The sequence below is a fragment of the Tachyglossus aculeatus genome, chromosome 5, assembly GCF_015852505.1.
Source record: "Tachyglossus aculeatus isolate mTacAcu1 chromosome 5, mTacAcu1.pri, whole genome shotgun sequence".
NCBI lineage: Eukaryota > Metazoa > Chordata > Mammalia > Monotremata > Tachyglossidae > Tachyglossus > Tachyglossus aculeatus.
The window spans coordinates 48301509-48326413 of record NC_052070.1 but is presented as its reverse complement, the minus strand read 5'-3'; the positions used below and the strand labels follow the sequence as shown (position 1 = coordinate 48326413).

General features: G+C 51.0%; 1 protein-coding gene across 4 annotated transcripts in view; it reads left to right on the top strand.

Annotated features, from left to right (window-relative positions):
• CTNNBIP1 (catenin beta interacting protein 1) overlaps positions 1 to 21814 on the top strand; it is a 91425-nt gene extending 69611 nt beyond the window's left edge. For all 4 annotated transcript variants that reach the window (XM_038746568.1, XM_038746565.1, XM_038746567.1 and 1 more), the window contains one exon: positions 20495 to 21814. In XM_038746568.1, the coding sequence (XP_038602496.1) occupies positions 20495 to 20553 (59 nt within the window). In that variant the 3' untranslated portion in view covers positions 20554 to 21814. The remainder of the gene's footprint in view (positions 1 to 20494) is intronic.
• Positions 21815 to 24905: the final 3091 nt, after the last annotated feature.

Sequence of the window (24905 nt, the reverse complement as noted above, 5' to 3'; positions counted from 1 at the left end):
AGTCAATCAATCGTATTTATTGAGCGCTTACTGTACTAAGTGCTTGGGAGAGTACAGTATAACAGTATACTGTACATTCTCCGCCTACAAGGAGCTTACAGTCCAGAGGGAGACGTACTGCTGGGAACTTTTGCGGACCCCCTGACTCGGTGGGACCTTCTGATGACTTAGCGTTTCTCCCAGCCCCTTCAGCGGAGGACCCTGGCTGCTAAAGATTCGGTGTGTGCCCTGGTGGGTGGTCCCTCTTCTGGGGGGGGATTAAAGTTGTGGAGAGGTGAGGGGGAGGGTGGTAGGTCTCTGATGGGAGAAGGGATCCATTTGGATCCAGGATCCGGGCCCGTCTGAACTGTGCTTCCCAGCCACTAGGTGGCAGCCTCTCTCAGCAAAATCTCCAAAATATTCATTTTTCTCCTTCTCCCTCTTCTGCTCCCTGAATTAAGACACAAGGAATTTTTCAGACTTCAGATTCCCATAACCGTGGCAGGAGTGGAATGGGAATACGGTGGCCTTCCTCTGCCAGGCCGCCACTTCTCCCCAACCCTTCCAAGTGCATGGCCCGGCCTACCCAATCTTGGCCCAAAGGGGACAAAGTCCCCACCTCCATCCTCTCTTTCCAGATACCACCCATGAGGCAGGAGAGCTGCCCAAAGACAGAACTGTTTTGAAAGTGCCCTGGGATTTACTTGTACATATCTATTGTGTTTATTTTATTTTGTTAGTATGTTTGGTTTTGTTCTCCGTCTCCCCCTTCTAGACTGTGAGCCCACTGTTGGGTAGGGACTGTCTCGATATGTTGCCAACTTGTACTTCATCATCATCATCATCATCATCAATCGTATTTATTGAGCGCTTACTGTGTGCAGAGCACTGTACTAAGCACTTGGGAAGTACAAGTTGGCAACATATAGAGATAGTCCCTACCCAACAGTGGGCTCACAGTCTAAAAGGGGGAGACAGAGAACAAAACCAAACATACTAACAAAATAAAATAAATAGAATAGATACGTACAAGTAAAATAGAGTAACAAATATGTACAAACATATATACAGGTGCAGTGGGGAAGGGAAGGAGGTAAGATGGGGGGGGTGGAGAGGGGGACGAGGGGGAGAGGAAGGAAGGGGCTCAGTCTGGGAAGGCCTCCTGGAGGAGGTGAGCTCTCAGTAGGGCCTTGAAGGGAGGAAGAGAGCGAGCTTGGCAGATGGGCAGAGGGAGGGCATTCCAGGCCCGGGGGATGACGTGGAGTGCTCTGCACACAGTAAGCACTCAGTAAATACGATTGATTGATTGGGATTCTGGAATGCAAAAAGTCCAAGGGTCTCCTTTGCCTCTGGGGAGGTGGGAAGGTGAAGGGGGAGCGGCCGGCTCTAAGTTCAGTCCCAAACGAGGCTGTGGCCACCAGCCAGGATTCCTGGAACCCAGGAGCTGTCAGAGCTCGCAATGCAGAGCTCGCCTCCACATTCTGTCTCCCACGCCTCTGTCTCTGGCTGTCGGCCCTGACGGCCAGGAAGTCCCTAGCTCTGGCTCTAAAATGGAGAGAAATCAATCCGAGTCAGGGAGGGGACAAGCACAAAGAATCCAAGAACAAGCACAAGCACAGCCGCTGACCAGAACATTCCTGAGCAATCCTGAAAGTGGCCTTGCAGATAGCCGCTGGCCCACTTTCCCCAGGGAAGAAGGGGTTTCAGTTTTCATCGGATGAGTGATTTTCATCACCCACACAGATCTCCAAGGGCTGGTGCAGGCCAGAAAGAATTTTCTGTGGGCTGTGGAGCTCGGAGTGCACCCTGGCAAACCTCCCTAAAAAAGGGCGCCTGCTTGATTTGCTCCTCCAGACTCTGAGGATGCAGAGAGGGGGTGGAGCCCGATCCTTCTGGAAGGCTCAGCCCATCTTGTTCCAAAGGTGTCCTGGTCCCTATTCCTAATGTAGCCTGAGAGACTTCTCCCTTCATTCCAAGCTCCCGCCTTGGTGCGTAAGGCTGTGTATATTCCACCCAGCCTTCTGGATCAACCCCATCCTCAGAGCCAGGGGCAAGTTCTAAAACACCCAAAACCCCAGTCAGCTTTGGGCAGGGAATGCGTCTGTTCTGTTGTTACGTTATACTCTCCCAAGTGCTTAGTACGGTGTTCTGCTCACAGTAAAGCACTCGATAAATACGACTGACTGATTGAAACGTCAGACTGACCGTAAGTTTCTCAGTGGTTTCCAGGGCAATGCTGGATCACTTGAAGAGAGCCGGACTGCAAATGCAAGCTATCATGTCAGGAGAGCTTTAAGTAGGTCACTTGGCCTGGAGCACGCTCCTTATCTTTTACATGAAGTGCCAGGCAGTTCTAGGCAAACCAGCTGGACCAGGAATGGTCCCCCTGATTCTCTTCCTCCTTTCTCAAATCTCTCTGCCTCCTCCCCCCTGTTCCCACATCTCCCCACGTTCCCTCCTGTCCCCTTCCTTCCCCTCTTCTTGCCTCTCTTCCCCCCTCCTCCTCTTCTCCCCTCTCTCCCCTCTCTTTTTCCCCCCTCTTTTTGCCCCCTTCCCTCCCTTTTCTCTCGCCCTCTTCCTCCTCCCCTCTCTTTCCCCGTGGGAACAGATGGACATTCGCTGTGGGGTCAGAGCTGATCCTAATTGAGAAGTCTTGATCAGAAGTACAGCCTGGGTAAGTCGATTAGGTGGGCCCAGCAAGAATTGCAGGGTCCATGGGAAACAACTTGCTGGGCAGTGGGAGAGTTATTTAAATCAGCGGTCCGAAGGGACATGTGGGAATCTGGTGAAAGACCTTTCCTTTGACCTCATCTTTAGTTAAGTGTCTGAAGGTGCTAGAGTGAAGAGCATTAAGTACCCAAGGGAATCTCTCCAACTCCCCAGTGAGAAAAGTGTAGCCTAGTGGAAAGAGCACAAATCTGAAAGTCACGAAACCAGGGTTGTAGTACCGACTGCTGGGTGACCCTGTCATGTCACTTAACTTCTCTGGGCTCCGGTTTCCTCATCTTTTAGACAAGGATTCGTGATCATCTCTTCCCAGCCCCCGGGGATGTTAGGAAGACCGAGCGAGATCATTTAAAGTGAAGGCGCCTTGGAAAGTATAAGCTTGATACCAAATTTAGGCGGTGTTATTTCGAGTTACACTAATTAGTTGCAACTCTGAAGACATTGAGACTACTGTCTGTTTTACTCCTGATGTACTCTTCCAAGACCTTCGTGCTCTGTGTTCCGCACACAGTAAGCGCTAAAAAAAGAGTGGTATTGATTGACTCCCAGCCCCTGGTTTGGGCCCACCTTTCAGAGAGAGGTCTGCACAAAGCAACTGCACACTGGTGAATCATAGTTGGAATCAAAAACTGTCCTGAAGCCCCCTTTTGCTGGCCGTTTGTCCTTTTTCAACCGGCCTGACCTCTGCCCAGGACTTTGGGGGTGGACTTTGGCAGAGGCATTCTCGAAAGTCGGCAGCAGCCACCCGAGGCAGGAAAGGTGGGGGACGATGAAGGTATCTCCCGTCGTCAAAAACGATGGCTGAGTCTCAGTCCTATCCCAAAGGCCTCAGGGCCGAGGACCTGTGTGCAGGGATTGATGAGGCAGTAGAGGTTTGGACAGAGCCACTTTCATATTCCTCCTGCCGTATGCCTGCCAGGACAGAGCGCAGCGAGCAGGCTTTTGGGGCCGTGGGCTGTCTAGGCAGAGGCAAGTGAATTGGTGGTGACTGGCCCCACCTCAGCTCAGGATTTGGGGGTTTCATGGCTCTTCCTCTGGCCAGTGGCGAGGGGAAGTGCCTGCAGGACTTCTCTATCAGGAGGAGCATTATGGCCAAATGGGAGTCACAGGCCTCCTGGCTCTACCACTTGTCTCCTGTGTGACCTCATTTGGGCAAGTCATTTCAGTCAGCCAGATGTATGGAGCATTTTTACTGTGTGCAGAGCACTGTACTAAGCACTTGGGAGAGTACATCATCATCAATCGTATTTATTGAGCACTTACTGTGTGCAGAGCACTGTACTAAGTGCTTGGGAAGTACAAGTTGGCAACATAACAGACAGTACAGTACAGTATAACAGACACATTCTGTACCCACAATGATTTTACAGTCTGTGCCTCAGTTCATCTGTAAAATGGAGATTGACTGTGAGCCTCACGTGGGACAGAGACGGTCCAACCAGGTTATCACATATGAGAAGCAGCCTGGCTCAGTGGAAAGAGCACAGGCATGGGAGTCAGAGGCCATGGGTTCTAATCCCAGCTCCGCCACTTGTCAGCTGTGTGACTTTGGGCAAGTCACTTAATTTCTCTATGCCTCAGTTACCTCATTTGGAAAATGGGGATTAAGACTGTGAGCCCCATGCGGGACAACCTGATTACCTTGTATCTCCCCACCCCCCCACCCCCCAGTGCTTAGAACAGTGCTTGGCACATAGTAAGCGCTTAACAAATGCCATCATCATCATTATTGTTATTATATATCTATATCATATGTGGCACATAGTAAGCACTTAACAGATACCTCTGTGGGGGGAGGGAGAGGAAAAGAACCCAGCCCACCTCACCTAGTGATTGGAGACCCCTATTCGTTCCCCCATTTGTGAGTTTTCTCGTGATTGAATGTGCCTGGTGACCTTAAGCCACTCACCAAACTGGTCGATAATAGTAACTGTGGTATTTGTTGAGGTCTCCCTATGTGCCAGGCGCAGTACTAAACTCTAGAGTGAATACAAGATAACCAGGTCCCACATGGGGCTCACAGTCTAGGAGCGAGGACAAGTATTGAATCCCCATTTCACTGAGGCACAGGGAAGTGAAGTTACTTGCCTAAGGTCACACAGTAAGCAAGTGGTGGAGCCGGGATTAGAACCCGAGTCCTCTGACTCCCGGACCTACGCTCTTTCCACCAGATCATACTGCTTCTCCTAAGTGCCTGGCATGCTCCGCAGTTGATGGCGTCCAGCATGTCAGGCACCATGGAGCCTGCCCAGACTGCAGTGGCTCTGTGGCTGCCATTCCCATAGAAACTGGCGTGTTACACGGTCTCTGAGAGAAAGCTGGGCCCCATGGGAGCCGTGGGGACCGCGGAGCTCGGGGCAGGGCAGGGCTGCACTCCGGGGAAGCTCAGGAACATCGCAGTTTGCCAAGATCGGGCTCTGGGGGCCGGGACAGGAGGGGCCATCCTGTGGGCTGGAACCTGACTTCCAAGAGGAGAGATGCAGCAACCACTACACCTGACTTGTTCCCCTGACGACTGTTTGCATCACTCACTCTCCCAAGCAGCCCAGGGTGTTAATCCCGCCCAAGGGTAGCTGAGGGGAAGGGCTGGGGGAAGTCTTGGGACACCTGTGGACCTGGTACAGACCCTGGCAGAGGGCCCTGGAGGGGTATCTGGCCGAGTTAACTCCCAGTCCCCTCCTGGCCCACCCCGGCCCTCCCTCCAGGAGCTGTCAAGGGGGACGTTGGTCTCCTGATCTCAGAGTCTGGACAGCGTAGGATGGGGATGCAGGCTCTGTCTTTGCTGGCACCTTAAGTGGGGCAGTGGGAAGAGGTGGGCAGAGCCCTTGGAATTCATCCAGCCCTTTCTGGGCCATCTGTACCCCTCCACCCACATCCCCACTCCATGAGGATCTTTGGAGATGGGGGTAGGGGAACCAGGGGTTCATGAATTTGGGGGCTCTTGCCTGGGAGGGTGGTGAGGAAATAGAGTTTTTTATTAGAAGGTGACAGGAGTGAGGCACATTGCGTTGGATGACATGAAAGGAGCAAAGGATGGGAGCTGGGGTGTATCGGGAGAAGAGTGAGAGGGCTGATTCACTGCTCTGAAACTGATGGTGAGGGATTTCGGCTTATTGTGGAGAGGAATGGGGATCCATTGAGGTTTTGTAGGAAATAGAGGTTTTGCCCCCTGAGGCCCAGACAAATTCTGCTGATGGATGGGGCTAGACAGGGCTGCCCTCCTGACTCAGTTGAGAATCAACAGCTGGGAGGAACCTGGTGGTTTGCTGTCTGCCTTGAGTATTCTTGAGGGCCGGGGAGAGAGGAGGCATCCTTGGTCGATCAGTATTTATTGAGCTCTTATTCTGTGTGCAGCACTTGGGAGAGTACAATAGAGTTAGTAGATGTGATCCCCATCCTCAGGGAGCTTACTATACAGTAGGAGAGATAGGCATTAAAATAAAATATAAGTAGGGAGATGCGACAGAGTTTAAAGAAAAGTACATAAATACTATGGAGAAGCAGCTTGGCCTGGGAGTCAGACGTCCTGCCTGAGTTCTAATCCTGGCTCCACTACCTATCTGCTGTGTGACCTTGGAGGAGTTATTTAACTTCTCTGTGCCTCAGTTACTTTATCTGTAAAAAGGAGAATTAGACTGTGATCTATGTGTGGAACAGGGACTGTGTCCAACCCAATTATCTTGTATCTACCCCAACAGTTAGTACAGTTTCTGGCACATAGCAAACACTTAACAAACACCATTATTATTATTATTAGTAGTAGTAGTAGTATTACTGTGGAGGGGATGAGGGAAGACTGAATACCCACGTGTTTAGGTGACTTGGAAGTTCTGAAGTAGCAGAATCAAGGGTGGGGCTGGAGGGAATAGGATGGGAAGAAGAGAGGTGATTTCAGTGGTCTGCCTGATGAAGAGGGAAGAGAAGGAAACTCCAGGCAGGAGAGAGGGCATGAGCAAGAAGGTGACAGGAGTGAGGCACATTGCGTTGGATGACATGAAAGGAACAAAGGATGGGAGCTGGGGTGTATCGGGAGAGGAGTGATTCACTTCTTTGAAACTGATGGTGAGGGATTTCGGCTTATTGTGGAGAGGAATGGGGATCCATTGAGGTTATGTAGGAGTGGAAAGGTGTGCACCAAACAATTTTTTTAGAAAAATGATCCAGGCAGCCTAGTGAAGGGTGGATCAGAAAGGGTGGAGGCAGCAAGAGGCCACAGGCTTTCTGACCTGTTCTTCCCATTTCCAGTAAAATCTTTGTGATGGCATGGTTTTTAGGGAGCCTGCAAGGAGCCTGTTTGGATGCTCTAATGTCATTGCCCTATCTTGACTCGGACCCTTGACCCCATGTGTTCCCCTTTCTCCTTACATCCTGGAAGGGATGGAGACTAGGACCCACCAGAGCAGAGTGGAGGGTTGGAATTTTTAGGGAAAAAACTGCTCCCTCTACTCCCCTGCCAGTGTTCCAAAATGGAATGTCTGTGATAGTTTTTCCCTGTGTCCTGGGACTGAATCTTTTTTTAATGGTATTTAAGTGCTTACTATGGGCCAAGCACTGTAATAATAATAATAATGATGGCATTTATTAAGTGCTTACTATGTGCAAAGCACTGTTCTAAGCGCTGGGGAGGTCAGTTTGTCCCATAGGGGGCTCACAGTTTTAACCCCCATTTTACAGATGAGGTAACTGAGGCACAGAGAAGTGAAGTGACTTGCCCAAAGTCACACAGCTGACAATTGGCAGAGCCGGGATTTGAACCTATGACCTCTGACTCCAAAGCCCGTGCTCTTTCCACTGAGCCACACTGCTTCTCTGTACTAAGGGCTGGGATAGATACAGGATATGCAGGTCGGATAGCCCTCCTAACCTGTGTGGGGCTCACAGTCTAAGTAGGAAGAAGAACAGAAAGAATCCCCACTTTACAGTTGAGGAAATTAAGGCACAAAGAAGTGAAGTGACTTATCCAGGGTCACAGAACAAGTGAGTGGCAGAGTTGGGATTAGCACCCAGGTCCTCCAACTCCCAGGCCCATGCTCTTCTCATTAGGCCACGCTGCTTCTCCAAAACCGCCTTCAGTGAAATGTGACACAGGGATGTTGGCAACTCTCTCACTGCGCCCCAGCCAGAAAAGACTGGATCCCAGTTCTTCCTGGCAGAGCTGACAGGGAGGAGGACAGCCTGTCGAAGTGCCCAGACAGCTCGGGCAGCCCCTCCGAGTCAGGCGGGGGGGCTGGGCCACTTGTTATGATGGTTTGGGTGGGAGGTGCGGGCAGAGAAGAGTATGAGAAACTTTAAAAACAGGAAGAGCAGCAGCAGGCCGTTCAGCTAGCATGGTATGGTCTGGGGTGGAGAAAGGAGGAATTGTCTTTAATAATAATAATAATAAAAATAATGGCATTTGTTAAGTGCTTACTGTGTGCGAAGCACTGTTCTAAGGGGGGGGTACAAGGTGATCAGGTTGTCCCTCGTGGGGCTCACGGTCTCAATCCCCATTTTGCAGATGAGGTAACTGAGGCCCAGAGAAGTTAAGTGACTTGCCCAAAGTCACACAGCTGACAAGTGGCGGAGCCGGGATTAGAACGAACAACCTCTGGCTCCCAAGCCCGGGCTCTTTCCACCGAGCCACGCTGCTTCTCTGCTTTCTAGACTGTGAGCCTGCTGTTGGGTAGGGACTGTCTCTATATGTTGCCGACTTGTACTTCCCAAGCGCTTAGTACAGTGCTCTGCACACAGTAAGTGCTCAATAAATACGATTGATTCTCTGCTCTGCTTCTCTGCAGCTTCTTTGCATGTTCGGGGCTGGGCACTTGGTGATGGGTCAAAAATCAGAGTAGGGAGCATCTTGGCTCCAAGAGTCATGCCCTGGTGTAGTCCTGGAAAATGGAGAGGGTGGGGGTAAGGACTTGGGTTGGTGTCAGTCTCCCATGGAGTGTCTCTGGGCAGATAAGTCAGGGGTGTGCACAGCCCCCTTAACTTGATAGTGAGACTGTTGCATCCCTGAAGGGTTACAGGGTTTTTTTGTCTTTTGCAACAGATCTGCCCCTGATGAGAGAGGTTTGGACCAGGGGCTTGCCCCATGGCCTAGGTGAAAAAGCACAGGCCTGAGAGCCAGAGGATCTGAGTTCTAATCCTTTTGTCTCCAAGGCCCGTGCTCTATCTACTAAGCCATGCTGCTTCTCATTTGTCTGCTGTGTAACCTTTGGCAAATGACTTAGCTTCTCTGCACTTCAGTTACCTCATCTGTAAAATCAGTCAAATGTATTTATTGAGTGCGCTGGGCACTGGACTTAGGGCTTGGGAGAGTTCAACCCAATTATGTAACAGACACCTTCCCTGCCCACAGTGAGCTTACAGTCTAGGGGGTGGGGAAGAGGTTTATATAAATAAAATATAAATAATTTTGTGCATATGGTTCATATTTATATATGTGATATATAAAATGGGAGTTATATAGATATGAAATGTAAATGAATATAAAATGATTTATATGTACTTACATGATGTATGTTATATAAATTGGGAGTTTTAAACCTGTTCTCCCTCCTGCTTAGACCATTAGCCCCAGGTCTTAGTACGGTGCTTGACTCACAAGCCCTCAACAAATGCCGCAATTATTATTACATGCCATGCCCGCCTTCCCCTTCTCATTGTTCCAATTCTTAGTAACCAGGAGCGTCAGCCCCACTGTCTGAGTCTCAGCTTGGGCCAGACCAGTTTCCCTGTTCCAGTCGCTCCTGGGGATTGTGGGGTCTGTTTTGTCTCCCACTTGGCCCGAAGGAGTAAAGCCAGCCTGAGTGGGTGAGTGTTTGGGTAGTGGTGGGGGTAGAAGAAGTCTTGGTCAGGAGTTCAGGTGTTCTTCCACCCCCATGCTGCAAGCTATGTCATGGTTAGAGAAGCAGCGTGGCTCAGTGGAAAGAGCATGGGCTTTGGAGTCAGAGGTCATGGGTTCAAATCCCAGCTCCTCCAATTGTCAGCTGTGTGACTTTGGGCAAGTCACTTCACTTCTCTGTGCCTCAGTTACCACATCTGTAAAATGGGGTGAAGACTGTGAGCCCCCCGTGGGACAACCTGATCACCATGTAACGTCCCCAGCGCTTAGAACAGTGCTTTGCACATAGTAAGCGCTTAATAAATGCCATTGTTATTATTATTATGGTGAGGGCTAGAGTCCTACCTTCTCTAGCAGGCAGGCAGGAGCGTTGGAGTGGATCACTGGCCCGGACTTTGGTGCTAGTGAGTGACCGTCGAAGCAATCCAGTCCCCTGCCAAGGGACCTGTTGGGAGTCCAGATAGAAACCTATGGTGGCTTGTCCCAGGACCTCCCTGGGTTGGGCTTTCTTGTTTCTGGGCAAAGCGAGGGTCTGGAGCAGGTAAAGGAAGTGTGCAAAGTCCTGGGTGGCACTCCAGAAGTCTGGCTCTTCATCCGGCTTCCTCTCTGACTTGCTTTTGGGACCTGGGAGAAGTCACTTCCCCTCCCTTAGACTGTGAGCCCCATGTGGGACAGGGACGCTGTCCCACCTGATTATCTTCTGTGTACCCCAGCGCTTAGTACAGTACAGAGAAGCAGCGTGGCTCACTGGAAAAAAGCCCGGGCTGTGGAGGCAGAGGTCATGAGTTCGAATTCCGACTCCGCCAATTGTCAGCTTTGTGACTTAGGGCAAGTCACTTCACTTCTCTGTGCCTCAGTTCCCTCATCTGTAAAATGAAGATGAAGACCGTGAGCCCCCCGTGGGACAACCTGATCACCTTGTAACCTCCCCAGCATTTAGAACAGTGCTTTGCACATAGTAAGCGCTTAATGTCATCATTATTATTATTATGCTTGCTCGGCATCTAGAAAGCTCTTAGCAAATACCACTGTTTTTCTACTTCTCTGGGCCTCAATATCCTCCCCTCTAAAATGGGGGTGACAAAACTCCAGTCTCTCTAGGCAAGATGACCCCAAGGTCACCGAGGGGGAGAAATGGCCATAGAACAGCACCCTAGGGCTCAGGCCTAGCCATCTCCCCCAGGCTGGGACCACAAACTTGATTTTTGGGAGCCGGGGTCTGAGAGCCCCTGGCAGGCGGAGCAGGGGCTACCGCTTTGTGCCCGAGGCCCTGCGGGGAAGAAGCCCGGGACCGTCTGGCTGGGAGATCAATTATTCACGGTGACTGTTCTCTGGACAAACAGCGGCCTTCCTTTTGTGGCCCTGTTTCCTCCTCTTGTCTGGGCCACGGCCTGCTATTACATTGTAAAGTCAGAAACAAAACAGAAAACCCAGGGCTTTGTGGCGGCGGAGGAGGAGGAGGAGGAGCTGCAGCGCTTCTCATTCATTCTTGCCCCAAGCTCTGCATGCTGACATCACCCGAACCAGGCCTAAGGAGGGTGGTTGTGGAGGTTGTGGGGTTCCGGGCTCATCTGCCTGCTCCCTGATTATTCACTCACCCTCCCTTCCTGGGTGTTGCCTGCGTCCCGGCCCTTCCCCGGGTTTGTGCCGGTTTGGGCAGGTGGCACTGCCCACTGCAGGGGGGCTGAGGGGGCCATCCTGCCCTTGCCTTACTTAAAGCCCAAAGGACCTGCAGAGTGGGAGGGGGTGAGGGGGCTGGGGAAAACTGGAGGGTATGAATTGAAATCAGTTTGGAAGCCGCAGGTGGGCCGGGTGCCCGGGAGATGAAGCGTTAAAGAGCTTATGAGAAGGGGTTGGCGTGCCTCGGTTCTGGCCTTCCGGGGGTTGAAATGTGCTGGGGCAGGAGGAGCCTGTTGGAGCCCCCCCCACCCCCTTGCAATTCCCTTCTCCTGCAGCTGCCCCCGCCGGGCAGGGTCCGAGTTAAGCTGAGAGTCAGCAGGTGAGCTCAGTGGTGGAGGAGAGCGTATTTACCCTTCGACTAAACCCAGCAACCTTGGATGCCCTGGAAACTGAAGTTCGGGGAGGGCAGGAGTCCAGAAATCAAGCTCTAAGGACCTGAATCATGGTGGACCATTCATTAGTGTGGCCTAGTGGAAAGAGCACGGGCCTGGGAGCTAGTGTGCCCGAGTTCTAATCCCGGTTGCTGGATGACCTTGAGCAACTCTTTTAACTTTTCTGGGCCTCAGTTACCTCACCTGTAAAATGGGGATTAAGATGGTGAGCCCCACATGGGACAGGAACTGTGTCCAACCTGATTAGCTTATATCCACCCCAGTACTTAGTACAGTGCCTGGCACATTGTAAGTGCTTAATAAATACCATAATTATTATTAAGCCAAGTCTTCTGACTCCCAGTCCCGTGCTTTTTCCACTAGACCATGCTGCCGCCCTTGGAGTAGCAATGATGGTTTGTATTGACCCACTCATCCTCTATCACCCTCTGCCTAGCAGCATATGGTACGGGATGGCCAATTGGGAGGACCAGTGCAGTCCGTGATGAGAGAACAGAATATCCTGGCCCAGAGTAAGATAGAGAAAATTCCACATTCTCAATTCTGTGACTGGCTAATCAAAAGAACAGAATGGGCAGCCTCTCTGAAAGTCTCCACCCATCTCGGGCACGTCAGTCTGCCGACCACCCCTTGACCCTCGTTGCTGCTCAGCTGGAGATTCTGCAGCTTGGCCGCCGGGAATCCCCGGTAGTCTTGCCTTGACCTTTCACTGTATAGCAGGGGTTGGGCAGGGGGCAAGAATTCTAAAAATAAATCTAAAGAATTCTTGAGGTGGAGCTAAAGTTTCCCAGTAGAGGACCAAAGGGCAGCGGAGGGGAACAGCTTCAAGAAGCGACCAGGGTTCTGGTCCTAGCCTCACTGAGGACTTGCTGGGTGACCTTGGGAAAGTCACCTTCCCTCCCCGAGCCTCAGTTTCCAGGGCATCCAAGGCTCAGACATGGCTATGAAGGATGTGGGAGAAATGACTTGCGACTGTGCCCGTAAAATGGAAAGGCCTCCAGAGGGCTTAAAGTAAAATAACCTGTTTCTAGACTTCAGGCTAGGAGGAAGTGGATCTGAAGGGGAAGGCCTGGGATTATTTATTCATTCATTCATTCATTCAGTCGTATTTATTGAGCGCTTACTGTGTGCAGAGCACTGTACTAAGCGCTTGGGAAGTACAAGTTGGCAACATATAGAGATGGTCCCTACCCAACAGTGGGCTCACAGTCTAGAAGGGAGAGACAGAGAACAAAACAAAACATATTAACAGAATAAAATAAATAGAATAAATATGTACAAGTAAAATAAATCAATAAATTGAGTAATAAATACGTACAAACATATATACATATATACAGGTGCTGTGGGGAAGGGAAGGAGGTAAGGCGGGGGGGATGGAGAGGGGGAGGAGGGGGAGAGGAAGGAGGGGGCTCAGTCTGGGAAGGCCTCCTGGAGGAGGTGAGTTCTCAGTAGGGCCTTGAAGAGAGGAAGAGAGCTAGCTTGGCGGATGTGGGGAGGGAGGGATTATGTCTCCCAACTGTACCCCCTTGCAGGAAACTGGTGAAAGGGACTCAATCAATGGTATTTATTGAACGCTTACTATGTGCAGAGTACAGTACTAAGCACCTGGGAGAATACAACAGAATTAGCAGACAAGTTCCATGCACATAATGAGCCTAGTTTAGAGGGGAACCAGGTTCTCCCAGAAGCAACTGAACTGCAGTCTTCTCAGCATCCTTGAGTTGCCAATGCTATTTTTGGCTCCTGTAGTTAATGGCAGAGAGCAGCCTAGTTCTGGTGAGGGAGAAGGGGGAGACCCTTTCTAGCAAAGGAAGAAGTAAGAGGGATGCAACCGTTACTATTCACCCGAGGATTCCTGCTGATGAGATTGCTCTGCAGACCTCCCCATTTATTACATCCTCCCACTCTCCCCCTCCTCTTTCTCTGGCAGGTCATGAGGGAGGTAAGGAGTGAGATGGGGGAGGGGGGAAATCAGCATCTGTTAGGTACCCAGCTCAGCTGCCAGGCAGGGCATGATGTAATCTCTGATTCTGCTGTTGCTAGGAAATTCTTCCTGCAGTGATATTGCACCGTCCTCAGTGTGAGGAGGGAACAGGATGTTCCCGAGATGTGAAGGGAAGGACTGCGGGGCTTCCCGGGGCTGGTGAGCGGGGAGCCAGAACGGGAGAGCAGCTTGAGGTAGCAGAGGAGCAGCAGGAGCGCCAGGGAAGGAGAAAATGAAATGACTCGTGCCTCCGCCCGACTGCTTCTCCCCTCTTCTCCCAGGGAGCAGCCGGGCCCGGGGGTGTCCAGACCCCGGTGGTGGTAGGAGATTGGTTTTGTAAGCCACCCACTGGCTTTCTGCAGTCGAATTGAGGACTGGGAGGGGCGAGGGAGTGATGGGATCAGTAGCCGGGAGAGCAGAACATCCAGAGCCTTAATTGGATCGCACCATGAGTTCGGATAACCAGATAGAGGAGGTTTAGACCACCCCGGGCAGACCCAGCTGGGTGATCAGCCAAGCTTCTTGTGGGGAGGGGATTGTGGAAGGAAGGGCCTGGTTGGCCCGTGGTTGAGTTGGTTAATTGTGGTTGGCTCATTGCCTTTCCGCCGCAACGCTCCCCAGGGGGGTGGCAGTTGGCTTTGCTGGGGTCCCAGCGGGCTCTGCCTCGGTTCCACTTGGTGCTTCCCGCCCGGGGGAAGCAGCCTCTCCGTCTCTGGGGTCCTGGGGAAGGGGGCGGACAGCCGAGCCTCCGAGGAGGTGGAAGGGCCAGGGAAGGCCGCCGCTCCTGGGGGCGGGTACCCAGGATTCCCACCCTCTGCTCCCCTCACTCGCCTGCCCCCTCCGCCCTCACCCATCATCATATGCCAGACCCTGCTGCACGACAGCCGTCCTTGTATGTGACTGTTCTTGTCTGTGCCATTCCAATCCGCCCCCTCCTCCTCCTCCCGGGAAGAATTCCTCCTTGAACGCGCAATGGGATTGTGCCGGAAAGGCCGCGGGTCGGCCCGGGTTGTTGTTTGGGAGCAACGCGGAGCCACTTCCCTGGGAACGGTGCGGGGGAGGCAGCAGCTGGGCAGGGGATCAGGCTGCCCGAGGGAGAGGGAGGCACGGGCCTGGGCTCACAGGAGACATACCCACCCCCGCCTTCCCCTTCAGGTGCCTGGCATCCGGGCCTAGGAGGATTGGGGGTGAACGGTCTGCTCGGGGAGGGTTTTTGGCCCCTGGTAGGCCCCAGTCCTACCCGTCCTGTCCCTCCGCTTCCCCTTCCCATCCCCACCCCTTTGCTGGCTATCCCTAGAAGTGTTAATGGAAAACATGACAAAGGAAGTGATTTCACAAAGGCCTGGGTCCAAATCGAAAATTCAGATTGAAAAAAAGCGATCGCACCCAAAGCACGTTACACAGGAACAGGGCACTGCCTGGCCAGGAATCAGCTGAGCCAGGTTCTTGGTAAACAGGTGTGGGGATCTGGGAAAAGGATGAGTTGGTTGTTGGGAAAGAAAGGCACCGGGTGTTGCCCTAGGGTTTTTGGTCCTGATGAGCCATCAGTGAGAATCAGTTTCGCCCCACCCTTGCACATAGCCATTCACCCAAGGTAAGTAATGATCCACTCCCCGGCTGGTGAACTGGTTGTTTCTACATATCTGCTTTCCACCCTTTTTTTCATGGTATTTGTTAAGCACTTACTACGTGCTAAGCTTTACCAAGTGCTGGAGTAGGTACAAGATAATCAGTTTAGATACAGTCCATGTCCCACATAGGGCTCACAGTCTTCATCCCCATTTTACAGATGAGGTATAACTGAGGAACAAAGAAGTGAAGCGACTTGCCCAAGATCAGACAGCAGACAAGTAGCGGGACTGCGATTTGAACTCAGATCCTCTGACTCTCAGGCTCCAACTCTTACCATTCATTTATTCACTCAATTGTATTTATTGAGCGCTTACTGTGTGCAGAGTACTGTACTAAGCGCTTGGAAAGTACAATTCAGCAATAAAGAGAGACAGTCCCTGCCCACAGTGGGCTCGCAGTCTAGAGGCTGGGGAGACAGACATAAGGTCAGAAAGGTGGTAGAGCCGGGATTAGAAGCCAGGTCTTTCTGATTCCCAGGCCTGTGCTCTATCCACTAAGCCACGCTGCTTCTCACGGTTCCTACTTTTGGCAGTGCCCCCATTTTTCTAGTTTCCAGCTATGCCAGGTTGCTTCTCTCACCTGTGATTCTCCCAGCCCCCTCTCCTCCAGCACCCCCGTAACATCGCTATGCCCTGCGGCTAGGAGTTGAGTAAGAAACCAGAGTTGGGGAGGAGAAGCCACAGGGCTTAGACACGAGATTCAGAGGAGAGCAAAACCGGTCGAAGAAGGGAAAGAAGATTCCGGGGCTGAGGGTAAGAGGCCATTCTTGGGAAAAGCAGTGCGGGGGAAGCTTTTCAGATTAGGTCCCAGCCCCCCGAGGATTTGGGGATGTATCCAGGGACCCCTTAGGCTTTCCTCCCCACTACCGTGCCACCGCAAGCCTTTATCAAACCCTTACATGGTGTGTGCCCTCCCCCCGCAACTCCAGAGTCCAACCCACGCCTCTGAGCCGTGGGGGGATGGCCCTGCCAAAAGTAGGAACTGTGAGAAGCAGAGTGACTCAGTGGATAAAACTTGGGCCTGGGATCAGAAGGACCTGCTTCTAATCCTTGGCTCCACCCCTTGCCTGTCGCGTGACCTTGGAGTCATCACTTCACTTCTCTGTGCCTTAGTTACCTCATCTGGAAAATGGGGATTAAGACTGTGAGCCCCATGTGAGACAGGAACCGATTTGCTTATATTCACCCCGGTGCTTAGTACGGTGCTTTACACATAGTAAGTATTTAACAAATGCCATGATTATCACTGTGTTCCAAGCACTTTACTGAGCACTTGGGAGAAAACAAGTGTTGATAGTCAAGTTCCCGGCCCACAAGGAACTTGCAGTCTAGGAGAGACAGGCATTAAAGTAAATAAATTGTGGATATGTTCATAAATGCTGTGGGGCCAAGTGGGGTGAATATCAAGCAGAGAAGCAGTGTGGCTCAGTGGAAAGAGCATGGGCTTTGGAGTCGGAGGTCATGGGTTCAAATTCCGGCTCCACCACTTGAGCCCACTCTTCTAGACTGTGAGCCCACTGTTGGGTAGGGACTGTCTCTATATGTTGCCAACCTGTACTTCCCAAGCACTTAGTACAGTGCTCTGCACACAGTAAGCACTTAATAAATACGATTGATTGATTGATTGATGTCTGCTGTGTGACCTTGAGCAAGTCGCTTACCTTCTCGGAGCCTCAGTTACCTCATCTGTAAAATGGGGATTAAGACTGTGAGTCCCACGTGGGACAACCTGATCACCTTGTATCACCCCCCCGCCCCCGCCAGCGCCTAGAACAGTGCTTTGCACATAGTAAGTGCTTAACAAATGCCATCAAAAAAAAAAAGCACTTAAGGGGTACAGATCTAAGTGCAAAGGGGATGCAGAAGGGAGAGGGAGTAGGGGAAAAAAGGACTTAATTGGGGAAGGTCTTTTGGAGAAGATGTGATTTTTAATAAGACTTTGAAGGTGGAGCAAATCCGATCAGACACAGTCCCTGTCCCACACATTGCTCAGTCTTAGTAGGAGGTAGAACAGGTATTGAATCCATTTTACAGGTGAGGAAACTGAGGTACAAAGAAGTTAAGTACTTGCCCAAGATCCCACATCATGCACATGGCAGAGGTGGATTAGAACCCAAGACCTCTCCCGCCCAGGCTCGTGCTCTTTCCACTAAGTTACGCTGCCATGTAGCGTTCAGGTCAAAGTTTCAAGGTGAAAACAAACGAAAGCTGAGCCATTCGAGTCTCACCAGCCGCTCCAGACTTTGGGACTTGCCTGGTCAGCATAAGGAGACTGAGCAGGGCAGCCACTGCAGACAGGATCCCAGGGTTTTCTGGACAAAACAGCTGTAAAGATGAGAGCAGGAGTGGGGTGGGGGGGCAGGAGAGAGTGACAGGACGATGGAGCACGTAAAATGGAAACTCCCAAAACTCTCAACGCACGAGATACAAGCTCCTGGAGAAGAGAGCACAACGCTATGAGTCAGGGGACCTGGGTTCTAGTCCTGGCTGCACCTCTTGCCTGCTGGGTGCCTTTGGACACGACCTTCTCTGTGTCTCACTTGTAAAATGGGGATAAAATACCTGTACTTCCTTCCTGAAAGACTGTGAGCCCCATGTAGGACAAGAGCTGTGTCCACTCTGATTATCTCGTCTCTACTCCAGCGCTAAAAGGTCCTTGGCACATAGTAAATGCTATTATTATTATCATGATATTAGGCAATTACTAAGTGTCAAGCACTGTTCTATGCACCGAGGTAGATACAAGTCCATCAGGTCTCACTTGGGGCTCACAACCTGAGGGAGTAGGATTAATCCCCATTTTACAGTAGAGGAAGCTGAGGCACAGATAACTTAAGTGACTTGTCCCTGGTCTCTCAGCAATCAGTTGGTAGAGCCGAGATTAGAACCCAGGTCCTTGGAATCCCAGGCCCATGTTCTTTCCACCACAATTGCTTCTCAAGCGTTGAATTAATGCCATTATTATTGGACCCAATAGCCCAGCTATTTTCAGAACCACTCCACAAGTGCCTCGACTTCAGAACTTCGTTGGGACAACCAGGGCCGTGGCTGGGCCGCCCTAAATTCAGGGGTCCCATTACCCCCATTATGTTTGCCCCTGTGGAAAACACTAGGCTTGACAGTCTTAAATGAGAGCAAGTAAGGATTCTCTCCATTTCTCTCCAGTTTGGCTCATATCCCCTAGGCTGTAAGCTTGTTGATGATGATGGTGATGGTATTTAAGCGCTTACTATGTGCAAAGCACTGTTCATTCATTCAGTCGTATTTATTGAGCACTTACTGTGTGCAGAGCACTGTACTAAGCGCTTGGGAAGTACAAGTTGGCAACATATAGAGACGGTCCCCACCCAACAGTGGGCTCACAGTCTAGAAGGGGGAGACAGACAACAAAACAAAGCACTGTTCTAAGCGCTGGGGAGATTACAGGTGATCAGGTTGTCCCATGGGGGGGGCTCACAGTTTTAATCCCCATTTTACAGATGAGGTAACTGAGGCCCAGAGAAGTTAAGTGACTTGCCCAAAGTCACACAGCTGACAGTTGGCGGAGCCGGGATTTGAATCCATGATCTCTGACTCCAAAGCCCGTGCTCTTTCCACTGAGCCACGCTGCTTTTCATGGGCAGCTTGTTATGGGCAGGGACTCTGTCTGCTAATTCTGTTATAGTGTTCTCTCCCAAGCACTTAGTACAGTGCTGTGCACGTAGTGAGTACTCAATAAATACCATTAATTGATTGATTGATTGATTGATATCTCCTCCACCCGTGGGAGTTGAGTGAATCTTGTTCCATCAGCCTATGGTTCCTGGGTGAGCAGGGGTTACAAAGGGAAGTTGGGGGCTCCTCACGTATCCTCGCTGTGGTCATTCATTCAATCGTATTTATTGAGCGCTTACTGTGTGCAGAGCACTGTACTAAGTGCTTGGAAAGTATAAGTTGGCAACATATAGAGACGGTCCCTACCCAACAGCAGGTTCACAGTCTAGAAGGGGAAGACAACAAAACATATTAACAAAATAAAATAAATAGAATCAATATGTACAAGTAAAATAGAGTAATAAATATGTACAAACATATATACATCTGCTCACTGCCCATGGACCCGGCTGTCCTGTGATTGTTCTGGGAAGGAGCCTGGGGGTCCCACCAGGGGAAGCAGAGATGTTAAGAGGGAGAATGCAGGCAGGGTCTCTGGCAGCGTGGGGTAAAGAGTTTCCCAGTGGAGTGACCCTTGAGGGGTGGTAGCAACCCAAGTCAGTCTGCCCAAGCCTTGGAAGCTCATTGTGGACAGGGAATGTGTCTGTTATATTGTTATATTTCACTCTCCCAAGCGCTTAGTGCAGTGCTCTGCACACAATAAGCATGCAATAAATACGATTGACAGCACTGATAATAATAATTACGGTACTTGTTAAGCACTTACTATGTGCAAAGCGCTGTTCTAAGCATGGGGCGAGATACAAGTTAGTCAATCAATCAATCAATCGTATTTATTGAGCGCTTACTATGTGCAGAGCACTGTACTAAGCGCTTGGGAAGTACAAATTGGCATCACATAGAGACAGTCCCTACCCAACAGTGGGCTCACAGTCTAAAAGGGGGAGACAGAGAACAGAACCAAACATACCAACAAAATAAAATAAGTAGGATAGAAATGTACAAGTAAAATAAATAAATAAATAAATAAATAGAGTAATAAATATGTACAACCATATATACATATATACAGGTGCTTTGGGGAAGGGAAGGAGGTAAGACGGGGGGATGGAGAGGGGGACGAGGGGGAGAGGAAAGAAGGGGCTCAGTCTGGGAAGGCCATGTTGGACACAGTCCCTGTCCCACATAGGGCTCACACTTTTAATCCCCATTTTACAGATGAGGTAACTGAGGCCCAGAGAGGTGAAGTGGTTTACCCAAGGTCACACGGCAGTCATGTGCCATGATTAGAGGCTGGACCCACCCAGGGAACTTTCCTCCTCTCCCCTGGCAGTCACCCAGGGTACTTTTAGACTGGGAACTTTTAGACTTTTAGACTGTTAAAACTCTCCTTTTAGACTGTGAGCCCACTTTTGGGTAGGGACTGTCTCTATATGTTGCCAACTTGTACTTCCCAAGCGCTTAGTACAGTGCTCTGCACACGGTAAGCGCTCAATAAATACGATTGATGATGATGAGGGAACTTTCCTCCTCTCCCTTCTCCCCCTCAGCCTCTGCTCCCCTGGCAGAGCTGACCACCAGAACACTCATCCACCCCTTCTGTTTGTCCGTGCTGCAGGTGCAGAAGACGTGGTCATGGCGTTTTCCAGGTCGGAGACGGAAGACAGGAGACAGTAGCCGGAGAAGCTTCGGGAGAGGCCCAGGGGCTGGCCAGGGCCATGACAGCTCTGCAGATCTGGGAGGCTGGCTGAGAGGAACCTGCCCCTTGTCCTCCTCCCCTCACCCCTTCCTGAGTTCTTTCCCGTCCATCCCTCTGCCCCCTTCACACTCTCACACAAAAACACACACATGTACACACAAACCCCTCCCTTCCAAAGCATCCCCCAGCCTCCTCCTGTTCCCTACGCTGCTGCTCAGCTGGGCTGTGAGTCGAGAGAAAGCAGTGGTGTCACTCAGATTTGCCCAGAGGGACGGACTCCATGATTGGCTGAAGAAAGAAACTTTTTTTTTTCCATTCTTGACCAACGGAAACCTTTTCTTTTTATTTCTGACATTTTATTTTAAACGTGTGTGTGTGTTCTGTTTTGGGTTTTTTTTTTTCTTGCGACTCTCCGCGTCGGCTGCCCGGGAAGCGTTCCGTGCCCTGGTGCTTTTGTTTTATTATTATTTTTTTATAGGTCACTTAGCAATGTGAAATGATTTAGATTGGCTGCTTAAAACTGGAAACAGAATTTAATTGGCTGGTTAATAGAAAGCGCGCCTCTTTGCGATTGGCTTCAAGGGGTCTTCAGACCGCCTCGGCTCTTGGTTTTGAGGGAAGAAAACAGGGTTCAAGGCGTTGACGGTTGTGACGGTTAATGACTTGTAAAAAGGGAAACTGAGGGCGCTTTGCAATATTTATTACACAGTGAGCTTGCTGCTGCTGCTTTTATGATTTGATTTCTGAATTTGATCGGCCTTTGCCTTGTATGTGTAATTCCTAGTGCCCCAAGATCTTCCCTCACTTGGCTGCTTGGAGGCTGCTGGGGCCGGGCCTGAAGGAAGGAGGCCTCTTGCCCCCCTGACGAAGGTCGCCCTCAACTCCGCTCTTCCCGGGGCCAGGAGGGCTTGCACTTGGCGAGCAGGAGCCGGGAGGAATTTCCTTCGTGGTCCTGGGCCAGCCACTCTCCAGAACCTGAGGAGGTCACTGGGAACTTGATTGGAGAGTTTAAGCGAAGGTCCAGGTCCTCGTGGGGAGAATAAAACGGCTGCCCCCAAAACTGATCTTCTGGTTTTATTCTCTAAGAAGCTGTTTGCTCCCGGAGCGGGGTCCAGCTTTGTTCCCTGAGGCCGGGGCCCTGCAGTTCCCAGGCTGCCTCTCGCCCTAGGACTTAATAATAATAATTTTGGTATTTGTTAAGCACTTACTATGTGCCAGGCCCTGTACTAAAAGCGCTGGGGTGGATACAAGCAAGTCGAGTTGAACACAGCCCCTGTGCTACGTGGGGCTAACGGTCTCAATCCCCATTTTACAGATGAGATAGCGAGGCCCGGAGAAGTGAAGGGACTTGACCAAGGTCACACAGCAGACAAGTGGCCGAGCCAGGAGTAGAACCCATGACCTTCTGATTCCCAGGCCCGTGGTCTATCCATTACACCATGCGGCTACTGCTTTAAGTAGAAGGAAGGGAGGGAGCTGCCCGCATGAAGGGACGGTCAAGAGCAGAGTCATGGCCGTGCCCGTGGTCTGATGTGACTTCAGTTGTTTGTCTGGGAGCCCAGCCCTCCCACCCAACTCCCCAGGTTTCAGCAGCTGCCCCCCACCAGCCCCCGGCCCCGCAGGAAAAGCAAAAATGCAGAATGTCCTCAAACCCGCAGTGGTAGTCGCACATTGAAGAAGAAACAATCTGACCCAAAGCTGCCAAGGCCTGTGCCCGGGTTCAGCCTGGCGAAGTTGCCGTCCACTTGTATATTGAAGTGCCCAGCTGTGCCTGGTGCCCCACTGGACCCCAGACTAGCCAATTACTTAGCCCCCAGTCCCTTATTCTTTAGAACTTGGGTCTGATTCGTGGAGAGAAGGCTTCTTCCCCGGTGCTTGAGGGCCAGGAGTGCCGACTTGGGTCTTGCAAACAGTGTGAAGGTGGCATCTTCCGGACCCAGCTGACCGGCCGCCTATCCCCCTGTGCCTCGTTCCCAGCCAAGGTTCCTGGGTGCCGGCAGGGACTCCTGTCCCCCCACCCCGTCACCTGCAACCCACCACACTTCTACTACCCTGGGCTCACCCAGGTCCGGCCAAATACAGCCATCATGCAGGATGATGATTATTATGACTATGGTCCTTATTAGGTGCTTACTACGTGCCAAGCATTGTACTAAGAGCTGGGGTAGATATAAGATCATCAGGTCGGACGCAGTCGCTGTCTCACGTGGAGCTCACAGTACAAGCAGCAGGGAGATTGAATCTCCATTTTACAGGTTAGGAAACTGAGGCCCAGAGAAGTGAAGTGACTTGCCCAGGCTCTTTCCACTAGGCCTCGCCGTTTCCACTGCAGGAGCAGGGGAAGGGAAGTTGGTGCAACAGAAAGGTAGAGTGAAGAGGAATTCTTTAAAAAAAATAAATTTGAAAAGGTGTAAATGATCAGCCACTTAGGAAGAGGGTTTCTCCTTGTTCACCCCAAGAATAGTCCTTGGATTCTGGATCAGGTGGGAACTAGACACAAAGATTCCTCCCCAACTTTTGCCAGGCTCACTGCCACTCACCTGGGCTTGGACTCGGCAGGCCCAGGGCCCGGCCCGAATGCCCGCAGTTTGCCATCTCTGCCTATGTCGGGGTAGGGACAAGTGTCCGAGCCCCTGGATGCTGGTCCCGTGGTGGGGGCCGGGGGAAGTCAGGAGTCTGTCCGTCACCTTGGGTGTCGTCTTTCTCTGGGGTGGATCTCTGCTCAGCGGCTTCGGGTCTTACAGGGTCTAACCTGAATTGGGTGTGTGAATGGGACCGGGTGGCTATGTGTGTGTTTCTCTTTGTCAAACTAATGTGCGTTCCTCATGTGTAATGGTGTTTCATCTTCTGAAGAAAAGTGAAAGTGTTTCTGTGGTTTAATCTTTTGACTAAAAATGTAAGTGTTGGGGGGAGAAAAAAGACAATTAACAATAAAAGATTTTAATAGCTCGTCCCCGGCCAGAGCTGATGTCTCCTGGGGCCTCGCACGTGGTTTCCCAACTCTGATCATCATCATCCTCATCCTCATCAATGGCATTTGAGTGCTCACTGTGTGCAGAGCCATGTCCTAAGCACTTGAGAGAGTACGATATAACAGAGGCGGTCAGCGTGTTCCTTGCCCGTAACACGATTAGAGTCTAGAGGGGGAGACAGACATTAATGTAAATCATTTATAATCTATAAATGTATATAGACATGTACATAAGTGATATAGGGTTGATTCTCCTATGGGTTGTCTAGGGATTAGGTCCCCCAGGTCCTCATCTCTTGTCCTGTTGGAATGAAGCAGAGATCTAGCCATTAGTGGTATTTATTGAGTGCTTATTGTTTGCAGAGCGCTTGGGAGAGTACAGTACAACAGAGTTGGTCGACATGCTACCTGCCCATAACGAGATCTGTGACAGCTCGTGGTGAGAAGCAGCGTGGCTCAGTGGAACGAGCCCGGGCTTGGGAGTCACAGGTCATGGGTTCTAATCCCGGCTCCCCCACGTCTGCTGTGTGACCGTGGGCAAGTCACTTAACGTCTCTGAGCCTGTTACCTCATCTGTAAAATGGGGATTAAGACTGTGAGCCCCACGTGGGACAACGTGATCACCTTGTATCTTCCCCAATGCTTAGAACAGTGCTTCGCACATAGTAAGCACTTAAATGCCATCATCCTTATTATTATTATTATTATTACTGGGGAATCGGAGCCCTGTGGGGAAGAGCAGAAGAGCCACTGGAAGATTTGCCAGTCCCCCCAAACAGGCTGCATTTGGGTAGGATGGCTAGTGGCAGCATTTAGGGGGCACCGAACCCCCAGACATTCTTGACACAATACATGTGTAGTGACAAGCACACAGTGTAACTATGTCCCACAGAACATTAGGCCCAAATTTGCCTGAATGTAGAGCGTTTCTTGGGGACACACCTGACCTTCCTCCCCACTCCATTCATTCATTCATTCAATCGTATTTATTGAGCACTTACTGTGTGCAGAGCACTGTACTAAGCGCTTGGGAAGTACAAGTTGGCAACATATACAGGCGGTCCCTACCCAACAATGGGCTCACAGGCTAGTGGCCTCACACTCCCATTTGGCTTCAGAGCCATTCCCCTGCCAGGTTCCTTTGAACTTGGGCGCCTCCTCCTCAACATGGAACTCAGTGACAGGACTGAGGTGGAGGGAGACCGGGCGCTTAAAAATACCAAACGGAAAGGCATCCTCTCATCCAAAGTAGGCAGGCGGATAGGAAGCAGCATGGCATAATGGATAAAGCACGGGCCTGAGAGTGAGAAGGTTCTAATCCTGGCTCTTCCACATGTCTGCTGTGTGACCTTGGGCTAG